At 33.5% G+C, this 20,775-nt stretch overlaps 3 protein-coding genes across 12 annotated transcripts; 1 reads left to right on the forward strand and 2 right to left on the reverse strand.

Annotated features, from left to right (window-relative positions):
* Nucleotides 1-1,311: 1,311 nt before the first annotated feature.
* Pi31 (Proteasome inhibitor 31 kDa) lies at nt 1,312-3,060 on the reverse strand. Its single transcript, XM_070668591.1, has 5 exons — nt 2,801-3,060; nt 2,411-2,560; nt 2,060-2,319; nt 1,773-1,919; nt 1,312-1,684 (listed from the first exon to the last, which is right to left on the reverse strand). The coding sequence occupies exons 1-5, from the start codon at nt 2,945-2,947 to the stop codon at nt 1,552-1,554; spliced, it is 837 nt and encodes a 278-aa protein (XP_070524692.1). The 5' UTR covers nt 2,948-3,060; the 3' UTR covers nt 1,312-1,551.
* A 1,059-nt stretch (nt 3,061-4,119) lies between these two features.
* Nucleotides 4,120-15,515, reverse strand: LOC139109592 (uncharacterized). 9 transcript variants are annotated; one of them, XM_070668778.1, is made up of 18 exons: nt 15,433-15,515; nt 15,067-15,259; nt 14,506-14,877; nt 14,155-14,341; nt 12,373-12,415; nt 12,110-12,286; nt 11,530-11,760; nt 10,068-10,701; nt 8,743-8,810; nt 8,319-8,605; nt 7,641-7,851; nt 7,188-7,462; nt 6,846-6,969; nt 6,522-6,742; nt 6,210-6,396; nt 5,892-6,104; nt 5,593-5,811; nt 4,120-5,509 (listed from the first exon to the last, which is right to left on the reverse strand). In XM_070668778.1, the coding sequence occupies exons 9-18, from the start codon at nt 8,801-8,803 to the stop codon at nt 5,109-5,111; spliced, it is 2,199 nt and encodes a 732-aa protein (XP_070524879.1). In that variant the 5' UTR covers nt 8,804-8,810; nt 10,068-10,701; nt 11,530-11,760; nt 12,110-12,286; nt 12,373-12,415; nt 14,155-14,341; nt 14,506-14,877; nt 15,067-15,259; nt 15,433-15,515; the 3' UTR covers nt 4,120-5,108. The 9 variants fall into 9 exon arrangements, with proteins under 9 accessions (XP_070524879.1, XP_070524878.1, XP_070524877.1 ...); XM_070668777.1 differs by having other exon boundaries at nt 12,373-12,427; XM_070668776.1 differs by having other exon boundaries at nt 12,373-12,462.
* Msl-2 (male-specific lethal 2) lies at nt 15,450-20,666 on the forward strand. 2 transcript variants are annotated; one of them, XM_070668821.1, is made up of 4 exons: nt 15,450-16,349; nt 16,509-16,675; nt 17,167-17,364; nt 17,597-20,666. In XM_070668821.1, the coding sequence occupies exons 1-4, from the start codon at nt 15,761-15,763 to the stop codon at nt 17,867-17,869; spliced, it is 1,227 nt and encodes a 408-aa protein (XP_070524922.1). In that variant the 5' UTR covers nt 15,450-15,760; the 3' UTR covers nt 17,870-20,666. The 2 variants fall into 2 exon arrangements, with proteins under 2 accessions (XP_070524922.1, XP_070524921.1); XM_070668820.1 differs by having other exon boundaries at nt 15,454-16,349; nt 16,509-16,744.
* Nucleotides 20,667-20,775: the final 109 nt, after the last annotated feature.

The raw sequence follows: 20,775 nt of genomic DNA on the forward strand, positions 1-20,775 counted from the left end.
ATTTAATTCCTGTGAGACATCCGTGAGACAGTCGTGCTTTAGAATATGACAATGATTAGGTTCAGTACACGTTTGTTAATCGTGCGTTTATACTTTGTAACAAGCGATGTTGAAACATAATCGATTAGTAATCAATTATTTAGGTATTAGTAACAATTTTAACTTTAATTACATATTCTTTAGCGAATAACAATAGAGTACATTCACTACAAATCACAGACTCGAATCGAAATTAAAATCTGGTACATTTCCTTTTTTGTAATATTAAAAACTGCAATATTTTTTACCAGAGGATGGGACAAGGGATATTCGGAAATATATATATGTATATATATATATTTATATATATACATATACAAATATATATATATATAAAAGCAAGTGATTCAACTTTAGACGCAAAAGTATCATTATTTTTACCCGATTATTTCTAGTACAATTACGATAAAGTAATTTAACAATTATTTTTAAATACAATCCTTTCTGAAAAATAATTATACCGATATTCGTGGTGAAGTAGATGTTATGTTAAAGTTACCAGTATAATTTTCGTCATTTCTTTAATTATTATTCTTGCGCATCGATTCACTTCTTCAAGGTGTATAATAAAATCGCTAAATAATTATAAATATTACAAATATTTCTTTTTGTATCTGTGATATAATTTTCTCTATATGCATAAAAAAAAGTATAGACCGAAAAACAGAAGGATAGTGGTTATTGAAGCTGTGATGCTAACAATTATAGAAAATTATGCACGTTGCTGATTTATTTGAAATAAATGTTCAATGTGACATGTAAAAATTGTTCTGCTGTGCAATAATGCTTACTTATAAACGATAATACGCATTCCACAAAGTGTGGAATGTTTCATTTCCCGAAGAAATGAATCGAACCGCTGCAAAAATTAATATTACACGGAAAACAAATGCAATGGTAGTTAAAGTTAAAATTTTATCTTTTTTAAATAGCTACTTGATGTCGATCTAGATAATAAAATAATTTTATGTATTGGTAAAGATCTCTTGTGTTTAATCATGTCTGATGTGACTAATTGAAGGGAAAACAATTTAGATAGCAAAAAAAATCTTCTATTTTGAACTGACATAATAAAATAAGAACATTCTCTATACATTGACTAAACAGGAAATAAAGTAACGAGTTAGCGCAAATTATGCAAAAATTATCGTTTTAATTTCCGGATATTATTTCCTTATTTATCATTACATAATTCCTATTAAACAAGAAATCGTTTTGTTATATTGTAAACATCAATAACAAAATAAAAATGAATGGAAGTTGTTTTGTGAAAAAAAAAAAAAAAAAAAAAAGAACGTTTTATAATTTTTATACCCTTATGCGCATTATGTAAATTTTCCAACTTTATTCCCTTGTCTAGAGAAATATAATGTACGTGTTTCCCATGTATGCTTCCATGTACTCTTTACAATATATTAAAATATCTTGTAGAAAATATTTGGAGCAAAGTATTACACAGACTTGGATGTTATATACACAGCCACTGTTAATCCTCTTTTTCTTTTAAAGACCTCATTGAAACATATCGTCATATCCAGGAGGAGGAAAATGGTCGTCTCCAGATCTCGGATATCGAATCGGTGGCCTCGGTTCTAAATCTGGTGGACCAAAAGGATCAAATCTTGCATGCGGTGGTATTCCACCTCTGTAAAATAATATTAAAACAGATTTTTTAATTAGAAAACCTACAGATCCTGTCGTATATAAATTAGCATTTTATTCATAGAACATACGGCGGCAGTATTCCAGGTACTCCTAAGCCCGCTGGTGAACGTCCAATTTGACGACGTCTCGTGTCAAAAGGATCAAATATCATACCACTGCCTTCTCCAAATGGATCAAGATCTCTAACGCCTACTCTCCCAGGATCAAGTTCAGGCCTAATAACAAAGAAAAATTAATTTATATTTTAAAGCAGAAATTTTTAATAGTAATTAATTGTAAATGTTAAAAATTATATCGATATCTGATGGATGTAATGACACTTTAATTTGGACATATTAATTTCATCTTGAATTACCGATTCACGCGCGGACGATTGAGATTGCTTGGATTATAATAAATGTTTGGATTTCGACCCATTTCAGAGGAACGTTCGTCATTTAATGTGGTCGTTTGAATTTCTGCATCTTTAGAACATATCGCACTTACAAAATCTTTTTGTAAATTACGCAATATCGTCTGATAAGATGGCATTATAACTTCTAAAGATCCATGTAATGCAGATACAGTTTCGTCAATAGGGAATGGAATATTAAGCACAGAATTATCATGATGCCTCTAGAAAAATAAGATTTTTAATATAATATCAGGCAATTGTTAATTCATTGATAATTAGTTTAGTTTCAAAAATTACTGCCACGTGAATTACCATGAAGTTCAGTAGTAGATCTGTATCTGATTTAATTCCAAGAAGTACATGCAATTTACTATCTCTCACATAGCGTAATGCATAATTTGGACGTGAACTCCATTCTGTTGGAAGTAATTCAGTTCCCGTCTCTGACGCATCAAAGGATGTCTAAAAAAAATTACAAGTTTCAGTATTATTATTAAAATTATTATTAAAAGACACTTCAAATTTATAAAACTAAAATTATTTTACGAAACTTTATATAGGTTAGAATGTTGAAAAGTTAAAATTTATTATGAAAGGATGTTTTTACTGTGAAAATAATATAGAAGTACAAAACTTCGGTATTATCGTAAAACGTGAGATGGCATGTCATGTTGCAAATCACTTGTATTGTTATAAACTTACATCGTCTCCAATTCCAATGCACCTAAAACCAGACTTTGTCAAGTACCAATGAACAAATAATATTATCACGTCTTCTTTTTTGCGAATGTCATTGTAATAGAGTTTTTGGAAAAGTTCGAAACCAAACACATTGTTTGCACAGGCCATCCTAATGAATAGTTTGGGATTACTTGAAATGTATACTTGCACGCTGACACGCAACAATTCGTTGAGCCGAGCTGGAGCACAAACTATATACAGCAGGAATTCTAACCCATCAATGTGAAAATTAATTAAAATAAATACATTTAAAATGACAATTATACAAAACGCAAGCCGTTTATTTTGTATATTTTGTATTTAAAATACTTTTTTCATATAATATAATTGTTTTAAATAAAAAAAAATTTTCCGATTAATTACTGAGATATACTAACTATTCAATATTTCTCTTCAATCAAATTTCTCAATTCTATCATTTATTATTTATATATTTACAATTTAAATGAAAAATAAAACAACCCGACGAATTCCATCATTACCTCGATTAATTAATTTAATTTACTGGTGACGGGTTTATAGTGTCTATAAATGTTATTAAAAAATACATTAACAATCGAATAAATAATATTTAACTCTCAATTTTAATTAGATAAAAGCGGTAATTTAATCATGCGTCTCTTTAAATAATCTAGAAATTAAAAATCAACACGATAACAAATCCGTCGACTACTGAGGTTTCGCGACATCGAGTGTCCGAAATCGTCCGAAAACGATCAGAAGTTATTAGTATTATAGGAGGAGTAAATTGGTGGCACGGTGAGAGCCGATTCCCACCAGTTTGGTCACTCGTGTTTGCTGCCAACTTACTTCTGGATAGGAAAAGTAAGTTGGCAGCATGGCGAGAGCTGTTTCCCGCTAGTCTTGCTCGCTCGTGATTGCCCCATATTAACCAATAAAAAAAATTAAAATAATATTAAAAATTTTTTGGTTGGTCAATATTGGCCAATCACGAGTGACCAAACTGGTGGGAATCGGCTCTCACCGTGCCACCAATTTACTCCTCCTATAATACTAATAACTTCTGATCGTTTTCGGACGATTTCGGACACTCGATGTCGCGAAACCCCAGTAGTTGACGGATTTGTTATCGTGTTGATTATTAATTTCTCGATTATTTAAAGAGATGCATGAATAAATTACCGCTTTTATATAATTAAAATTGAGAGTTAAATATTATTTATTCGATTGTTAATGTATTTATTAATAATTTAGACACTTTAGCCATTATAAAGCCTGTGCGTTTTCTAAGTTAGCGAATAAACTAATTAAAATCAAAATTTAATTACGATATTCCATTTATTTCAAAATTATAGTACACATTTTGTTGATACGAATATACATACATCCAAACTAAAGAAATGCATTCATGCAATAGACAACACGCTCAAAAATCATTTATCGATTAGATTAAATTAAATGCTATGTATGTTATAATATTACAGTAATATGTATCTGTCAAAATCGTCTAGTTTTTACTGATTTATATTTTAACATCATTCTTTGGTCTATTAATAGTTATTTAGTCAACTTTGAAAGTTGGTCGTTTGATTTCTTTAAAATGCATAGCGACATCAACATTAAAAATATATATATTTTTTTTCTAAATAAAATTTCTAATTTTGTTCAAGAAGAATTATCTAAAAAAAATGTAATTTTTTTTCTAAAACACAATTTGTAAATTTTCTTCTGAGTTACAAACATTATATTATAATTGCGAGATTTTTTTTGTCGAAGATATGTTAATTCCCCTATGCAAATAAAATCAATTAAAATTAATAAAAATTAAATTAAAACACTATACGTTGTCGGATAGCGCGGTTATAGCAATCTGACATTGTAGAATAATTGCAATCTACTATTATATCACAGAAATGTAAGTCATTTGTCGATTTGTGCTATGAAAATTAAGTCTATTTGCTTGGAAATAAATACACAAAATTCGACTATATAGCGGATACTAAAAATTTCTATTGTTATTTTGTCTAAAGTCGGCTTCAAGTGACTGCACTTATCTGAGCAAATAACAGCAATAATAAAACCATGGACAAATATTTCTTATAAATATTAATACTTTGCAATATTTAGTTTTGACTAAATGTTTGTCTATTTGGCACATAATTAGTTCAATTTGTGATTACGTTATAAATAAATAAATATGTATACTATATATAACCCAGGGCAATTTTCCAAAGTTAAAAATTTTTTTTAAGTTGATACGTTAAATTTCAAGATATAAGCAAGAATAAGTAAAAGTGCCAAGATAGTGTTAAGAGTTAAAAATGTTTGTTAAGCGCATCACAGAACTCGAAACACAAGCGATCAAGACCGGTAATGTTATACTCGAAATAGATGCCGAAGATGTGCGTAAATTTAAGAGTTGCTCAAAATATGCTGTGTATATCGCAAAACGTTTTATCACGTCTGCAAGAAGCTTATCGCTTTTTGATTGCTTTTGCCTGGTGGTTTCGATAATATTGGTCGAAGTTGCATTGTCCTTCAAGTGGTTTAAAATCGATTTCTCATTCTCATTTACCACCGGCTTAAAGTCACCACATGTAGGAAAATTTGTAGGCACAGGCGGAATTTCATCGTCCTCGCCTACCTTAAAGATCAGAGACATTCCTATGTCTGCGTGAAATTCGATGTGGCAATGAAACAGCCAATATCCTGAATATAGATATATATATATTAATTAAATAATTATTATTTTAATTATTTTTATTTACATAAATGCTATTAAAAATTCTTACCCGGATTATCGGCGTAAAATCGTACAATAGTGTAACCACCATCAGGCACAGTTACTGTGTCTTTTAAAGGTGCGCGTTTAAGCTTTCTGTGTATCAAACCTTGTCTATCTAGCTCTTTTACTTCATCGACAGTGGTATTATCTCCTAACTTCTTCATAGCTACCACGCGGAACTGATAACCGTGAAGGTGAAACGGATGATTAGCTTCGAACGGAACACCTGTCAAAGATTATTAGTCACGGTGAAACTTAGACGGAATATAAAAAATTAAAAATACTAAAATAACATTTATTGCTTACCTTCATCGATCAAAACTAGTTCCACTACGCTTTTCCTTTTAACTTGAAGCACGTGGGTGCAAGCACAAAATTCACTCTCGCATTTCTTAACCGTGCTGGAGTTGCAAAATTGATTCGGCGTAATAAGATGTCTTTGAGGCAAGAGTGGAAACGGCGGTAGTTTCATTGATATGTGATTAAATTGCGGTGTGAGCACTTGTTCTGATTTTTTAACTAAAAACGATTGTATGTTTTATAAAATAATAATGCAATGTATGCAATATGTATAGTGAATTTTCCTCTAAACTATAACTCTCAATATTTTAATATATGTTATACCTTGATGAAAACCATACAAATTTTTGCGGTGAAAATGTGGATGGTCCTTCGCGTAAAAATCGAACGAAATATAAAATTGATACTCAGGTTCCTGGGTGTTTGAAGGATCATCGTCATCCGTTGCATTCAACAGTGGCATGCTAATGCTGTTATTTGATTCAGTTCCTTCATTTAAAGCATTAACTTGCTGAAAGCATAAATAAAAAAATGCTAATTTCTTCGGAGGAAGTTTAATAATGAGACGAAGACGAAATACAATATCAGAACCCGTTTAAAAGATACTGAAAATTATAAAGATATTAATATACATACTAGTCCGTAAGAATCATTCCTTGTACGATTGTACGAGACTTCTAGTAGCGGTTCCTGCTCGGGCGCACCTTCGTATCGTAATATTGCAACTTGATAAGCGCTAAGAAATCTCTCGTCGCAATCCATCAATCCTCGAAACCTCATCCAGTAATTATCCACTGGTTGGTTCATCTCAAGTATAAAATCGAACCTTTCGCCGGCGTAAGTTACCAGTGATTCGGCTGCAATCGTTACATAATACGCATTAAAAATGATGAAAGAAAGAAAGAGAGAGAGATAAACAATTTTGTGAAGAGATAGTGGCGTATAAAGATGAAATCCTACCTTGTACTGGTTCAAGATCGCGCCCGTCTGAACTGACTACGTATAAAGTATGATTGTCGACAGAAATTTCAATGGGGCAATTCAGAAACTCTGCATTAATAACCCTGAATCTATATCGGAAGCTCTGCAAGCATATAAATCGCAATTAATAAACAAGTGTTACATATTTAATTAACTTAAATTTAAATACTTTTAACGCGGAGCGTCAACAGAAATATTTGAAATTGTTGCTTTATTTTTATTTAAAACCAATTCGAAATAGGCCCGTGAATAACTCAGCGGAAAATATCTTACAAACTTGTCAGCCTTTTATGTTACATATACTTTCTCTTGTAAATTTACCGGTTTTACGACGAATGTCGTAACAGGCATAGCTGTCTGCGTCTCATTTCCATTTTTAATAGTAAAACGACCGAGTCCGTTTATGAGCAAATTTGGCGCTTTGTTATCACCATCCGAGTGATAATGCGCTAGGAATTTATTGAGGCCCAGCTCGTGAATCCAATCGGCGATTACTATCGTATTTTCGTCGTAATCGTACAGATCCTTGTGCCAGTCTATTTTAGGAGGCACGCGAACAATTAATGGACCGAATACACCGTCACCTCTTTGAAATCCTGCAGATTTACGATACAAAATAAATTACAAAAGACGAAACTCTTGAAAACAAATAATCGGTCGCAAATAATATTATTTAGAATTAAATAATCTCGTTGATACCAGATTGCTGCAACATTTTTTCTTACATTTCGTAATTAATATTAGATGCAAAAGCCTAAAAGGAATTTAACATACCTGTGTGAGAATGCCAGAAATGCGTGCCGGCTTCGGTGGCGATGTAATTATACCGGAAGGTTGCTTCAGGCTGGATAGGACATTGCGATACATAGGGTACACCGTCCATATACGGCGTGCGGACGTGGTGCTGGCCGTGCCAGTGCATCGTCGTACTTTCCGCGTGTAATAAGTTGACCATATCGACTATTATCCTGTCACCTTGACACACCTGTAATTAAAGTAATTCCCCTTAAAACATTCCCACCGTGGTTGATTTGCGGTTTTATTTGTAGTAATCGCTATCAGTCGCAAATTGTTCTAAAATGAGATTATAGACCGGATATCGTTATCGACGATCATCTGTAGTTTGCCACGTAATTAAAAACAAAATCATACTCGCGTGACTGAATCGCGGTATATTCCTAGACGACGCAAACAATTCTATTTTTGTATTTAACGATTTCAATGGAATTACGAGAAATCTAGAGGTAAGCTCCGTGGAGAAAATTTTATATTGAGAATTACTATCGTGTCATAGTAATTGTAGACCATCAAGAAAGTGTGAGATTAAATACCGTGGCTGGCTATTGTTTGCCATAGCCATAGACATTTAATAAAGATATCGAAATAAATTAAGCAGGAGCAAAAAGAAAAATTTTACAATTATAAAGTTTTTTTTTTTTATATATTACGTACCTCAATCGGCGGACCTGGCATTTGCCGATTTACGACCATTAGTGATCGCTTTATACCATCTGCGGGGATACAATGAGACCGAAAACAATCTGTCGTATTGAAGGGACAGTTGTAACACGCTTTGCTCATTGAATTATAATACTCCAGTTTAAAGGTGTAATAGCAGTCTAAAGGCACTTCATTATTTTTACATGTTCGTCGACACGCGTGATGCTTCCAGTCAACGACGTCGGCAATTTCGGGATCAATTGGTGCCAGACCAAAGTCATTATAAGCCGTTATTACTTCTAGAAATCGATTAAATTGCGATTAAAAAAAAAGATTTTACTTAAAATCTTTCTTAAATTTTTAATGCATTTGTAAATAAAATGCACTACATATTTTCTAATAATGCCACAAGAATAAAACAAAAAGTATTATTTACCTGATTGAGTTTGATAAACAATCAGTTGAAGCAAGAGAAACAACACGTTCCAAATTGTCATTCTCGATCTGTAACAAAGAAAGCTGATTTCATAAAAATATCAGACATATGTCACGTGCAATTTAATTAAATACCATGTTTTACGAAATCTGATAGATTTACGAAGGATATGACACGGCAAAGATAACCAGCAAAAAAAATATACAGATTCAAAAGATATTGTGCATCTCTATCTTATATAATACGCGAGCATAAATATAAATTTTGTAAAGCGCCACGCAATTGTAAAAAGTAACTAAATTTGAGTCGACACGAAGTCAATTTCTTATTGTCAATGTCTTCTTTTATCTTACATTTTTACATTGAAAGCAATTAAGTGAAACAATTGGGCAACAAATTATCTCTTACCCCCAAAAAAAATTTAACTTAATAAAAACAGAGTTGACAGTACAATGGTTATTGCTCTTAAGAGAAATTTATGCGCGGTACCTCGTTTAATAATGAATGTATATATAAATATCTCAAATAAAAAACCGCAGACATCGTTAATGTTGAAATCCTTAACGCATCTTACAACATAACGCACACGTATCGCCGCTTCATAACTTTTAGCACACTTTGACGCAATGTACCTGCATCGTTGCAGCATGAGACGCGACTGTTATCTACAACTATGTTAATAATCGCTATTTCGTACTAAAAAATGGTTCTACCACTTCGAACAAATTTATTGCAGAGCTTTTCGCCTTTTCTTGATAATAAAACAACGTTGAATATCAAGATAATCAGCTAATTATATAATAGATTATTACATTAATATCATTTATCATTATGGAACTATTTCTAAATAAATCCATGTGTTGCAACATGCATGATATTAGCGAAATACCGTATTTTTTGCAAGCTAAGTTAATTATATTTAACCTTTCCGTTACGACATTTCAAGATGTTCTTCGGATTTCCTTAATTGAGATCATTAAAGATATTAAAACGTTCAAGAATTTCAAGGATGTTTAAGCAGGTCGAAGTTTGCGTCATTCTTAAAGTAATAACCGATAGTACTAGTCAACTAGGCATTGTACAAAATTAATATTCATTTTCGTACAGATTGGTTGTCTAATTATTATTACTTACAATACAACCCATTCAATATCGCTGTTATTAAAAAGCAATTTATAAGAAAAAATCTAAATACATCGATGTTCCTCCGATTAACAAGATACTTAAAAAAAAAAAAAAAACAACGCGACTTTTATTTAATAACGCTTCTAAATTTACTTTTATCTGGAAACAGAAAAAGATGCACACAAATCTGTGAAACTTACACTGTATTCTCAATTAAGATTAAAAATTCGAGACGTCGAAAATCACGGGGGAGGTTCACAAACACCAAACACGACAGAGTAAATAATCCTCACTATTGGGAGCTATATACAACACGCATCGCCGGGCGTTCAACTCTCTTGGTCACGACCGAGATTTGAATGCACTTTGTCACGGCGCGCGTCTGCATCAGACGGAAGCTGTCGCCTCTCTTCTCGTTTTCGTAAGAGAAAAAAGTGCCAGAATGTTTTATATGGATGAAGGTTTACGGAGGACTGGACCGGCATCACAGCGATTCGCTCTTCTATATGACAGCAGGAGGTCCTTTCCTCTCCCGTGGAGGTCGTGATCACCCCACAAGAGTAACCGTAACTATGAGAGGGGTCTCTCGCCTTACGTATGGTCAGGTAGAAACGCATGAACAATGACGATAATACAACATTTACTGATTCCGTCACTTTTTGTAGCTCTCAGCTGGTCCCCCGCTTGAGCCCCGTTGCTCAAGATGGTAATCAGGTAACTGTGGATCCCACAGTTTTCCCCGAAAGTGAATTCGTCAGTGGACTTTCCACTCGTTATCCGACTGCTGGATATGTGCACAACAAATACGACGAGGAGCACGTGTGCAACATTTGCCTATTTACAGAAAATTACTTTCAGAATCACTGACTGAAGACGAACTAAATTACACATGAAAAAATACAAGTTAAAATAACATTTTTAATTTCATAATTTCGTGCGATTTATAAGTACATGAATAGAACTTTTTTATTAGACAAACTTCTATTCTGTTTGTTTTTTTTTTAGTTTCTGAATTGCATAGAACATTTATAAACGTGTGTGTAACTATTATGTAACTACTACTCAATGCCATTAATCAATTACAGATTATATTGATATAAAACTGATAAATTTATTTAAAAAAATATGTTTTATATATATATGTAAGATTAAAGATATACCAATAATCATTTACGATAATAAAATTTCACAAAATTAATATAATCTGAAATTTAATTAAGATTTAAAGTATTTTTTAACAGCAAACAACTTTTATATTTATGAATGTAATTAAAAATGGAAAAAGAGATAAAGATAATTTATAGATCAAATGAGATAAGAAATTTGATGGTTAATAAAATATATATGCAAAGACACACTTTAAATCACTTTGAAAAGTAAGTACAATTCAGTAACTGCATAAATGTAAAACAGTAAATATGATATTAACGTAAATACGAAAAAATCAGTAGAGCGTTATAAATAATATTCATATTCGAGATATGACGTGTTTTAATTCATATCATAATTGATGATTAATTGATAAAGTGACTTAAATCGCGAAAATTTTCCAGCGATAACGAATAAACTTTTGCAAGAGCACTCATACATCGAGTGTATCTAGATAAGTACAAAGTTTCATTGAATCGATCAAAAATTTCAGAATGAATAAGCACAACTTACGATATCTCTAATAGTTCGCTTTTGGTAAATGTCAATTTTTTTTTTTGATTCTCTCACAGTCGGTGGATCACTGGCTACGTGACATACTGTAGCTCTCAGTCCAATCTCTCAGATTGGTGCTTTGATAATGCTATTCCGTAAATATCCTGGCTTACGTTTGCAAACCGACTTATCTGTCGATCGACGTGACATTATTCACGGCTCGTCCATTGCCTGACATCTTGGTGCGTTCTGTTACATACAATAATGTGATATTACAATAGTAATCAGAAGAAAAACAAGGTAAAAAAAGAACAGAAAGGAAAAAGGAAGGAAAAGTATAAAACACAAAGAAAAGAAGAAAAATAATGAATAAAAATAATTAAAAAAAAGAAAATAAAAGAAAGAGATATGACGTCGAGTTACGCGTCTTGAAAACTTAATAACGCGCTCGCTCGTGAATACGAAACGCGCGGTACGTTACGTATTCAATTGAAAAGAAAAATTGCCGTTATCTTAGACGGAATCGGACTTAATACTCAAATGCCGCTAAATGTGATAAATAGATTTCGCAAATTCCAGAAAGATTAAGACGTGTCACCTTGTGTTGCCATCTTAATTTGCGTGTACGTAACATCGGCGCAATTTCGATCATTTTATTTCTCTTCTTCTTTTAGAAATAAAATTCTCCTCACGGTGCGTATTTATAGTCTTGAACATAAACCAATGCAGTTAATTCTGTCATTCATTACAGCACAGAATTGCTTTTTTTGTTCTCCTGAAAATGCATGTAAATGAATGTAAATGCATGTATCTTTTCTTAAACACGTAAAGCATGATCAAAGTATGTACACATATTCTCACGTTTTATTGCGCACGTTGAAATGACGTGTTTTATCGATATTATCTGTAATGAATCCTTGTCAATATAATTAATTGACTGAGTACGAGTTTCTAGAATCAATCTATCACATCAATATACATAATAAAAGCACACATACACCTCAAAATTTATCATGTAAAATAAACTGTAAAACAGATTAAAAATCAAAAAATAAAAAAAAGAAGAAGAGACAGAAAAAGAGAAAAGCGAGGGAAGAACATATTTTATCAATTGCACGTATCGTATAATATTACTTTCGCGAATTGCAAAAATTGAGCACCTGTCGAATGATCGCACGCAAGATAGACGTGTGTATGATCGCTTCAAAATATAAAAGTAAACATATGTTTTAATTAATAAGGCACTTGCGCAATGTGACACTATAATTACTCACAATGCCGAGCAGCTTGCGTAATCGTAAGTGATAAGTGAAACATATATATTTATGTATATTTGTTTTAAACGCCGCAGATTTTTATTAAGATTAATTAATTAATTAAAGGGGCTAGTTTTACAAAAGCAAGCTGTACTTTAGATTTACGTACAATAGATGTTTAAGCACATTTTAGTATCACTTTAAAGGTGCAACAAATTCTTTTTTCAACAAATTCGACACATTTCGTTTCGACGAGCCTAGCTCCTACATTTTTTAGCTGTAGCATGATGACATTCACATCTTAATGAGACACTTCCGATAGACTAGAAAGTCAGATTCGACTGATAAATGATAATACACATTTTACATGCATACGTCATTTTCCTGAGATAAGATACGATTAAGAGATGTTTGCTAAACAAAAGTTTTATCGCGATTTTTTTTCCTTCGTTGATCGTATCAGATGTGTTAAAGATCGTATAATTTTAACTTAATTAAGTGCACCCACAAGTTTATAAAAAATATAATTAAAATCTAAATTTTTAATATATGTTAATTTCCGCATCGCACAACTAGTATCCAGAAAATTGATGTAAGCAAAGGTAGCGAAAAGAGCATTCCGCATTTTAAGTCAAATATTTTCGTCAACCTTGTATTTTTTTTTCTTTTTTTTTTTTTAAACGTATCCAATAAGACGATTGAAATTGGTATGAACATCGGCTTGCATTTCTTTGGCAAAAGTCCCATGGAACAGGTTTCGAAGGGAATTCCCCGTACGGTTAGGTCAACACTGAACTGGTAACCGGTAGTTGCCAGCTCGCGTCAATTGATGACGTTTAATCCTTTTACAAGAACTTCCTAGTTTCTTCGCTGTAATCTGTTTATTATAATTCGTGATGTAAGCAAGCAGCTTTTATGCACTTTGCTCATCAATTTCTCGTGTTACCACTATCAGATTTTTATAATCGCCAGTCTGCCATAATTAACAATCGTTTTCCTCGATGGTTCGAAAAATATGATACTTGGTACAGTTTCCCGACGACCTTGCGCTTAGTGAGAAATGCTGCGATTTTCGCATTACGTATTACGATTACCTTGACTGTCCCCCTACACTTCAAAGAGTGTATATAAAGAGCATGTAAAAGAAGCGGGGAGTGGATTCTCCGCGGATTAAATTTACCAGATGAAAACGGATGCGCCGAAACGTGAAAAAGATAAAGAAAGACGTTGCGCTATAATATTACATAATTTGGAACGGGCCCGATCGTGAAGGCCGCGTGATGAACGCGTAAAGAATAACGATACATTGATGAACATAAGGCAGGAGCATTGTGAGAACAAGAAGCAAATTATCTACATTGTACATAGACTTAGCCAACTAGCTTACCAGGCAACGGGCCACGGCCGCAAAATCCAAGGGCCACGGGAAGCAAATGTGTGAATAAGACGTGCGTAGAGATGTAGAAACGTTATGAAACAGATCTATGCGTAGCACTTCCTCCAGTAATTGTTTTTTCCTTCTCAGGAAAGAGCGTAGAATTTTAATCATCACACTACGCAATTGCGAGGAATACCTGCAATCAATTTAATAATTAATCTGATCATTTAGCGTTTGCGTCAAACCGTCTCAAGTAGGGTGCTTCCCCGTTAAACTTGCAAACGTAATTATGACTAACTTTGCGTCATACTCGCTTCGGCAAAAAAATAGTTTTCATTTTATTATTACAGTTCCGCTTACTTGTGGTCAAGTTTGTGTAAATATTGTGAATCACACGATCGTGTCACGTTAGGTTCAGCTTTCCACGTGGATTCTCGTCCGCGACGATTCCGCCGGTCTCGATGGACCAGGCGAGAGAAAGTCCAGCTCGGGGTGCGCCTCGACGACGAACGTTACGTTGACGAAAATAAAATCTGTGAAGCAGCATCATGCAATAAGGACGAAAAAATGCATTCCAGGCGTTGCAGGTAAATCGCTCGTCTTCGTAACACTTCTCTGCGATTCCTTTCCCTCTTCAGCGACGAAATAAGTCCTTTTACTCATGCATCTCGCGACGATCTCTTCGTCCGGCAATTTCACGCTTACGAGGACGAGGTCTAGCCGCCAGTTATGCTGAAACAGGCAGAAATTGATGATTACGTTTTTCTTTCACCTGCGCGAAATACTGAAACGTTGACAATTAATATAAACGAGTAAGGCGTAACAGAGTCTCGCTTGATTTTCTGTGAAATAATAAAAATATTCGGTTGACGTAGTTTATTTCTGAACTGAAAGATTTTGCTAGTAAACTTTTTATTTTACCTTTAGCCGTTTTACTAGCTTATGCTAGACTGTGCGATAATGCACATAATCTTGTCGTTTGTCAGAATGACGTCAGAAGGACGTTCGTAATACGGGTTATTTTCTTTGATAACGAAGCTGAACTGGGTGCTATGATAACGACATTTTTTTACAGCCCATGCGACAAGTTGCACTATGGTAATGGGCTCGTTTCCTGAAAAATAACGAATTTTTGGTTAGAAAAAGAAAAGGAAAAACTAAATTTTAACGAGCAAATGCTCTTCACACAGATATACGTTTATAAGCAATGTCTACATTGTCGAGATTGTACGGTGAGATTAAAAAGCACAAAGGAATACTTTATTCTACGAGATACCGAGGACTTACTTGCGGAATTTCGAATGCAATTACATTAGATAAAACCGATAAAACAAATGACAAGCGCCTTCGGAGTAGTTTGTGTGCGTGGGTCGCGTCGCGCCGAAGTGACAGGACGTGCCATCTGTAGACACGCGGCGGAATCGGCGGGACTCCCTGACGGAATATGGCGTGTGTTTTGTTTGTGTGCGCTAAAAAGATGGTTATGCGCGGACCGTACGGCAGCGGCTGCGAGGCTTAGGACTTGACGTCTCGCGTTAATTCGCTCGCGGACGAGGTGTGAAAGGACACAGCGGGATCGCATGAGTGCCGAAGGCACGGGACGGCGCTTGACGCGATGAACGCGACGAGCCTGTACGTGTCGACGTGTCGGCTGGTGCTCCAGGCGGATGCCGAGGACTCCAACTCCTGGACGGACCTCTACAGGTTGGTGCCCTATCTCCGGCAAAGTCTGAGCTGCACCGTCTGCTCGAACCTGCTGATCGAGCCGCACACGCCGACCGAGACCAACTGTCAGCACCACGTGTGCCGAGGATGCCGGGGCGGCCGCAAGAAGCTGAAGCCGTCGTGCGGCTGGTGCAAGGACTACGACAAGTACGTGGAGAACGTACAGCTGCGGATACTGCTGCAGTGCTACAAAAAACTGTGCGAGTATCTTACCAGCACCGGCATCTACCGCACCCTGCTGCTCACCGTCACGTCCGCGAGCAACTCCACGACCAATGGTGCACCGTCCACCATCGGTGCAACCAGCTTGATGGAGCTTATCCAGGAAGGGGCAGGCTTCAAGGACGAGTTTAAGAGCAACGCCGGCCTGTCAAAGTCCGCGTACAGCATTCTACCATGCGTTTATACCAGCACTACCTCCACTCAGACGCAGGGGAATAATATCCAGACCACCGAGCCAATATCCCAGAGCATACCTGGTAAGTAAAGGAGAAAAGTATATTAGAACGATTACTGCTGTGATTGTTCTTGTGAATAAAAATACATATACAATTCTAGCATTATAATACAAGTACTGTTTTTTCGTAATATCAAATAGCATATGAGTAATATTTATTATATTTTTACTATTATATTAGAATCTCCAACGATTCGTACGGTATCAAATGGATCCTCGATATATTCGGTGATGTATGCTGGGTCTGGTAATAAAATTACGATAAAGCGGAAAGCGGCAGCTACGGAAGATACAGAAAATGCAGGGCAACAAGAAACGGACGGAAGCCAGCACGGCTCTGTAGGAGGGGTAAAATGCATTCCGTCTTCCCTTAAATATGGGACCCCTTCCGAGAAAAAATCTACAAAGAGCAACAAAGTAATTTCAATAGATATTCGGTTAATCTTATGCCTCACAGGATTTACATTGCACCATAATCCTTATTTAAATGCTTAAAGATGCCTTTCGTTAACACTTCTTGCAAGGTGCGATAATTTACATTATTTTTTAACTATTAACAGTTATGGTTACGAGCTTAATTAATCTGTACATACTTCTCGCATTTATCAAGACGTGTCTTATTAACGCGAAACCTTGATTTGTTTTTATACTAACACTAGCTTTAGTGAAACTTCGATTTACGTTTACTTAGGTCCCATAAGAAAGATTAATGCAGATGTATGTTGTGTGCTTTTGTAAGATATATCTGTTCTAAACCACCTCTGCATTGATCTGTTATAATTGCAATTACGTTTTCGTGAAAGTATAAACAATAATGTAATTTGGTTCGTTGATAACAGTCTTCAGGCAGTTTCAAGAAACCAAGGTCCAGTTCTGCTAGAAGTAAAAGAAAAGGATGCAGATGCGGTAATGCCACTGCGATACCCGGAAAACTTACTTGTTGCGGTCAAAGGTGTCCTTGTTACGTCGAAAGTAAACCTTGCGTGGAGTGTAGATGTAGAGGCTGCAGAAATCCTCACACGGCAGATGGATTAAAGGTATTTATAATGAAGTTCGTTTATTTAACTGCATTTTGTAATATTTTATACGGTTGTCTTAAACAGTATATCGCTCCCGAAAACTGTGGGTAGGAAATTAGAATCAATTTTATAATTTTATAAAATTATATACGACTTCTCGTCTTCGATTCTAATTTTCCCACCCACAGTTTTCGGGAGCGACATGTTATTTGAAATATGCTATGTATTTTTTTTTTTTTATCTATTTCAGATCCGTCCACATATACCTGAACTTCATAATTTACAATTACAATTGTCCACTTCTTTGGATTGCGATGCGTTAAGCGGAGATCCTTTAGCATCTGTACCACAGTGTCTTTCGACATCTCCTACAACAATACAAGTGTTAAATGTGTATTCGACTCCAAGGCTAGACATTGACAATGTACCACAAAACTTGCCTGCTGCCTTGTTAGTAGGAGAAGATGCTATGGTAAGTACTGAAAGTGAAGCGGAAGACAGTGATATACAAATTGATGTGTGACAAATTATTTAAATGGATGTCGTGGAGAACTATGTTGTACCAGTGATTATGGAAATGTAAGTACGTATCTAAACAGATAAAAAGAGGCGTTATGTAAATAGCTCAATTAGAACTATTACAAGAAACGATTACAAGAATCAAAAACATATAATTACGAATTTGCAAGGGTAAATCAGTTTAAAAAAATATGTCGTATATTTATAAAATCGCAATTTACGTTTAGTTTCCTATTTGAATATTTGTAAATATTTTAATATTATATGAAAACAAATATTTAATTGGATGCTTAATCACGATGACAGTCAATTTTGCTTGCAAGATGCCTGTTATGATTTAGCATCTACTATTTTGTTACATGTAATGCGTTATATGCGTTAGCGCTTCTAAAGATATACGAACGCTCGTAACCTGAACGTTGTTCAGTTAATTGTATAGTATAAAAGGCAAGTTTTGTAGAACAAGAAATTTTTTACGCATTGACTGATATATTAAACTGTACGTATAATTCCAATAATTTTAATAATGAATAAGTGATCTGTTTATTCTGAGTAATGCTAGTTGCACTGTTTTATATGTTTCATAGATGCACGTATGTTGAAATAAGTTTTTTTGTTGATACATGTTATATTAAACTGTATCGAGACCACAAATGTATGAATTATTTATGAGTGATTTAAAATGACATTAATTAAATTTATAAATATAATTGACGAACTTAATATTTACGTGTAAAAAATATCTCGTTTAACTTGCCAATTGTACATACAATAATAAAAAAATCGTTATCTATTTTGCATACTGGTTTTTACAATCTCCAAGTGTGAATGAAAACACAGAGTATAAAACAGCGATCTGTTAAATTGTTCTACAATTTAGGGTTGCATCGAAATAATACTCTACGTGAACCGCATATATTAACAAAATGTAACTAATAAACGCGAAGAGTGAGGTCTATACGTAATACGGATTGTAAAAATTGTTAATTTTATTTTATGAAAAGTCGCAAATATATTTAGATAAATATAAAGTTTTTATTTGCCTAAAATTTGAAATTGTAAACAGTTTCGATAGAGCGTTTCTATCAAAATTGGATTTACAGTAGATGTTATAGACATTATCGGCCTAGAACAGACATTTTTTTTAGCATAATCCATCATTTGAATTATGTCAATTGAAAATAGAAGAGGTTTTTAAACTAACTTTCTTTTGGATGGCTCTTTTATCTGTAGAAAGCAGAAATAATATAGATCCGATTCTGGTTATTATACAAACTTTTTTTTTACATTAAAAAAATGTATCTTATGTCAAAGACTTATAAGCTATGTCTAAAAATAAAAATGTTTCTGTTATACTATTTGTAATATAACTGATATCAATATTATAGTAAATCTCAGAATATTCTCTTCACGCGAGTATAATTAAAACGTGTTAATCATTCATTCATACGAAACATTAGTACAAAATCACTAAATATACGTAGGATACTTTTTATTTTTTGCGTACGATTGTGTGTTCGTGGGTGCATGCGTGTACGTGAGCTCTTTTAGAGCATCTGTGAATTCATCAACTATTATTTATAATCGCACTTAAATGCAAATAACGCACGTTTTCTCTTTCTCTCGATATCCTTTTACAATAGTCAACAATAAAATATACTTTTGCAGTATGTAATTATGTGATCTCATAGCTATCATATTAGATAGTTTGCAATAAGAATGTTCATCGATCATACAAAGACAAGAATTTATAAAGCAATTGCATATGCATATAGGTTAATATCTCTTTAAATAAGAAGCGAAAAGATTGATACACAGCACACACATGACGTACACGTTATACAAAAGTAAGCAATAAAGCTCAACATAAGATAAAATTAATATGTATATGTATATACATATTGTATTTTTATATATATCGAAGTTAATATTATCAAGTTGCATATTGTACATTGCCACTTTTATTCACAATTCGAAGTATTTAAAGTTACGCGCAATTATGTGAAATAAATTAAATCTTTCTGTCTCTTAATTTTGTCTTATGTAAAGCTGGCGAAAAAAAAATTGAGAATGTACTTGAATTGTTTGAAGACCTGTTTTTTTTTTACATATTAAAAAACATTGCCAATTCTTTAAAACAATATTTAAATATTGCATTACATTTTAATGTAACTGATTATTATTATGTTTTATATGTACATAAAGTAAGATAAAAATGGCAGTCGGGACCTAGCTACAATTTAAATGACAACGTTCACAATTGAGAAGTGACTTTTATAATTGTCAGATGCAGATAATTGTAATTAAATTATCGATCATCGAAAAGCATAATCTTTATATGAAATTGTTCCGTATGATATAAATCTAAATCATACATGTAAGTTATATCTTAACATTTAGTTGGGGCGCAAAACATATATGTTATGTTTCGAAAGTAATTATCCTTTGTCCTTTGATATAAAATTATATAAGAAGCTAATTAAAAAGTTACTTCTCAATAAATTATTTATAATATTTAAGAAACAAATGGTCATTGTAAAATACAATTAACTCCCGAAAAGTGGATGTTTTATTCGAACATAATGTCTTGAAATAATATATAGTGTTCATTAATACCTCTTTTTTGTTATTTAAGAATTAATAATGTATCATGTATATTGTGGAGTTAAGAAGCATGTGTTTCAACCGTATAACTTATCAGACGATGTTAAAACTTATCTTAAGAAAGAAATTGGAAATGCGAGTTGCATATTGTCATGACACATAGAGCTAATAGAATAAAAATATTTTACATACTAGAATTTGCATTATTTTGTAAAAAAAAGAAAAAAAAAGAAACGAAGAAAAAGATACAAAACGAGAAAATATGCATCTATTTTATTTGTATATAAATAATATTAAATGAGAGTT

This window comes from Cardiocondyla obscurior, linkage group LG18, assembly GCF_019399895.1.
Source record: "Cardiocondyla obscurior isolate alpha-2009 linkage group LG18, Cobs3.1, whole genome shotgun sequence".
In the NCBI taxonomy this organism is placed as follows: Eukaryota; Metazoa; Arthropoda; class Insecta; order Hymenoptera; family Formicidae; genus Cardiocondyla; species Cardiocondyla obscurior.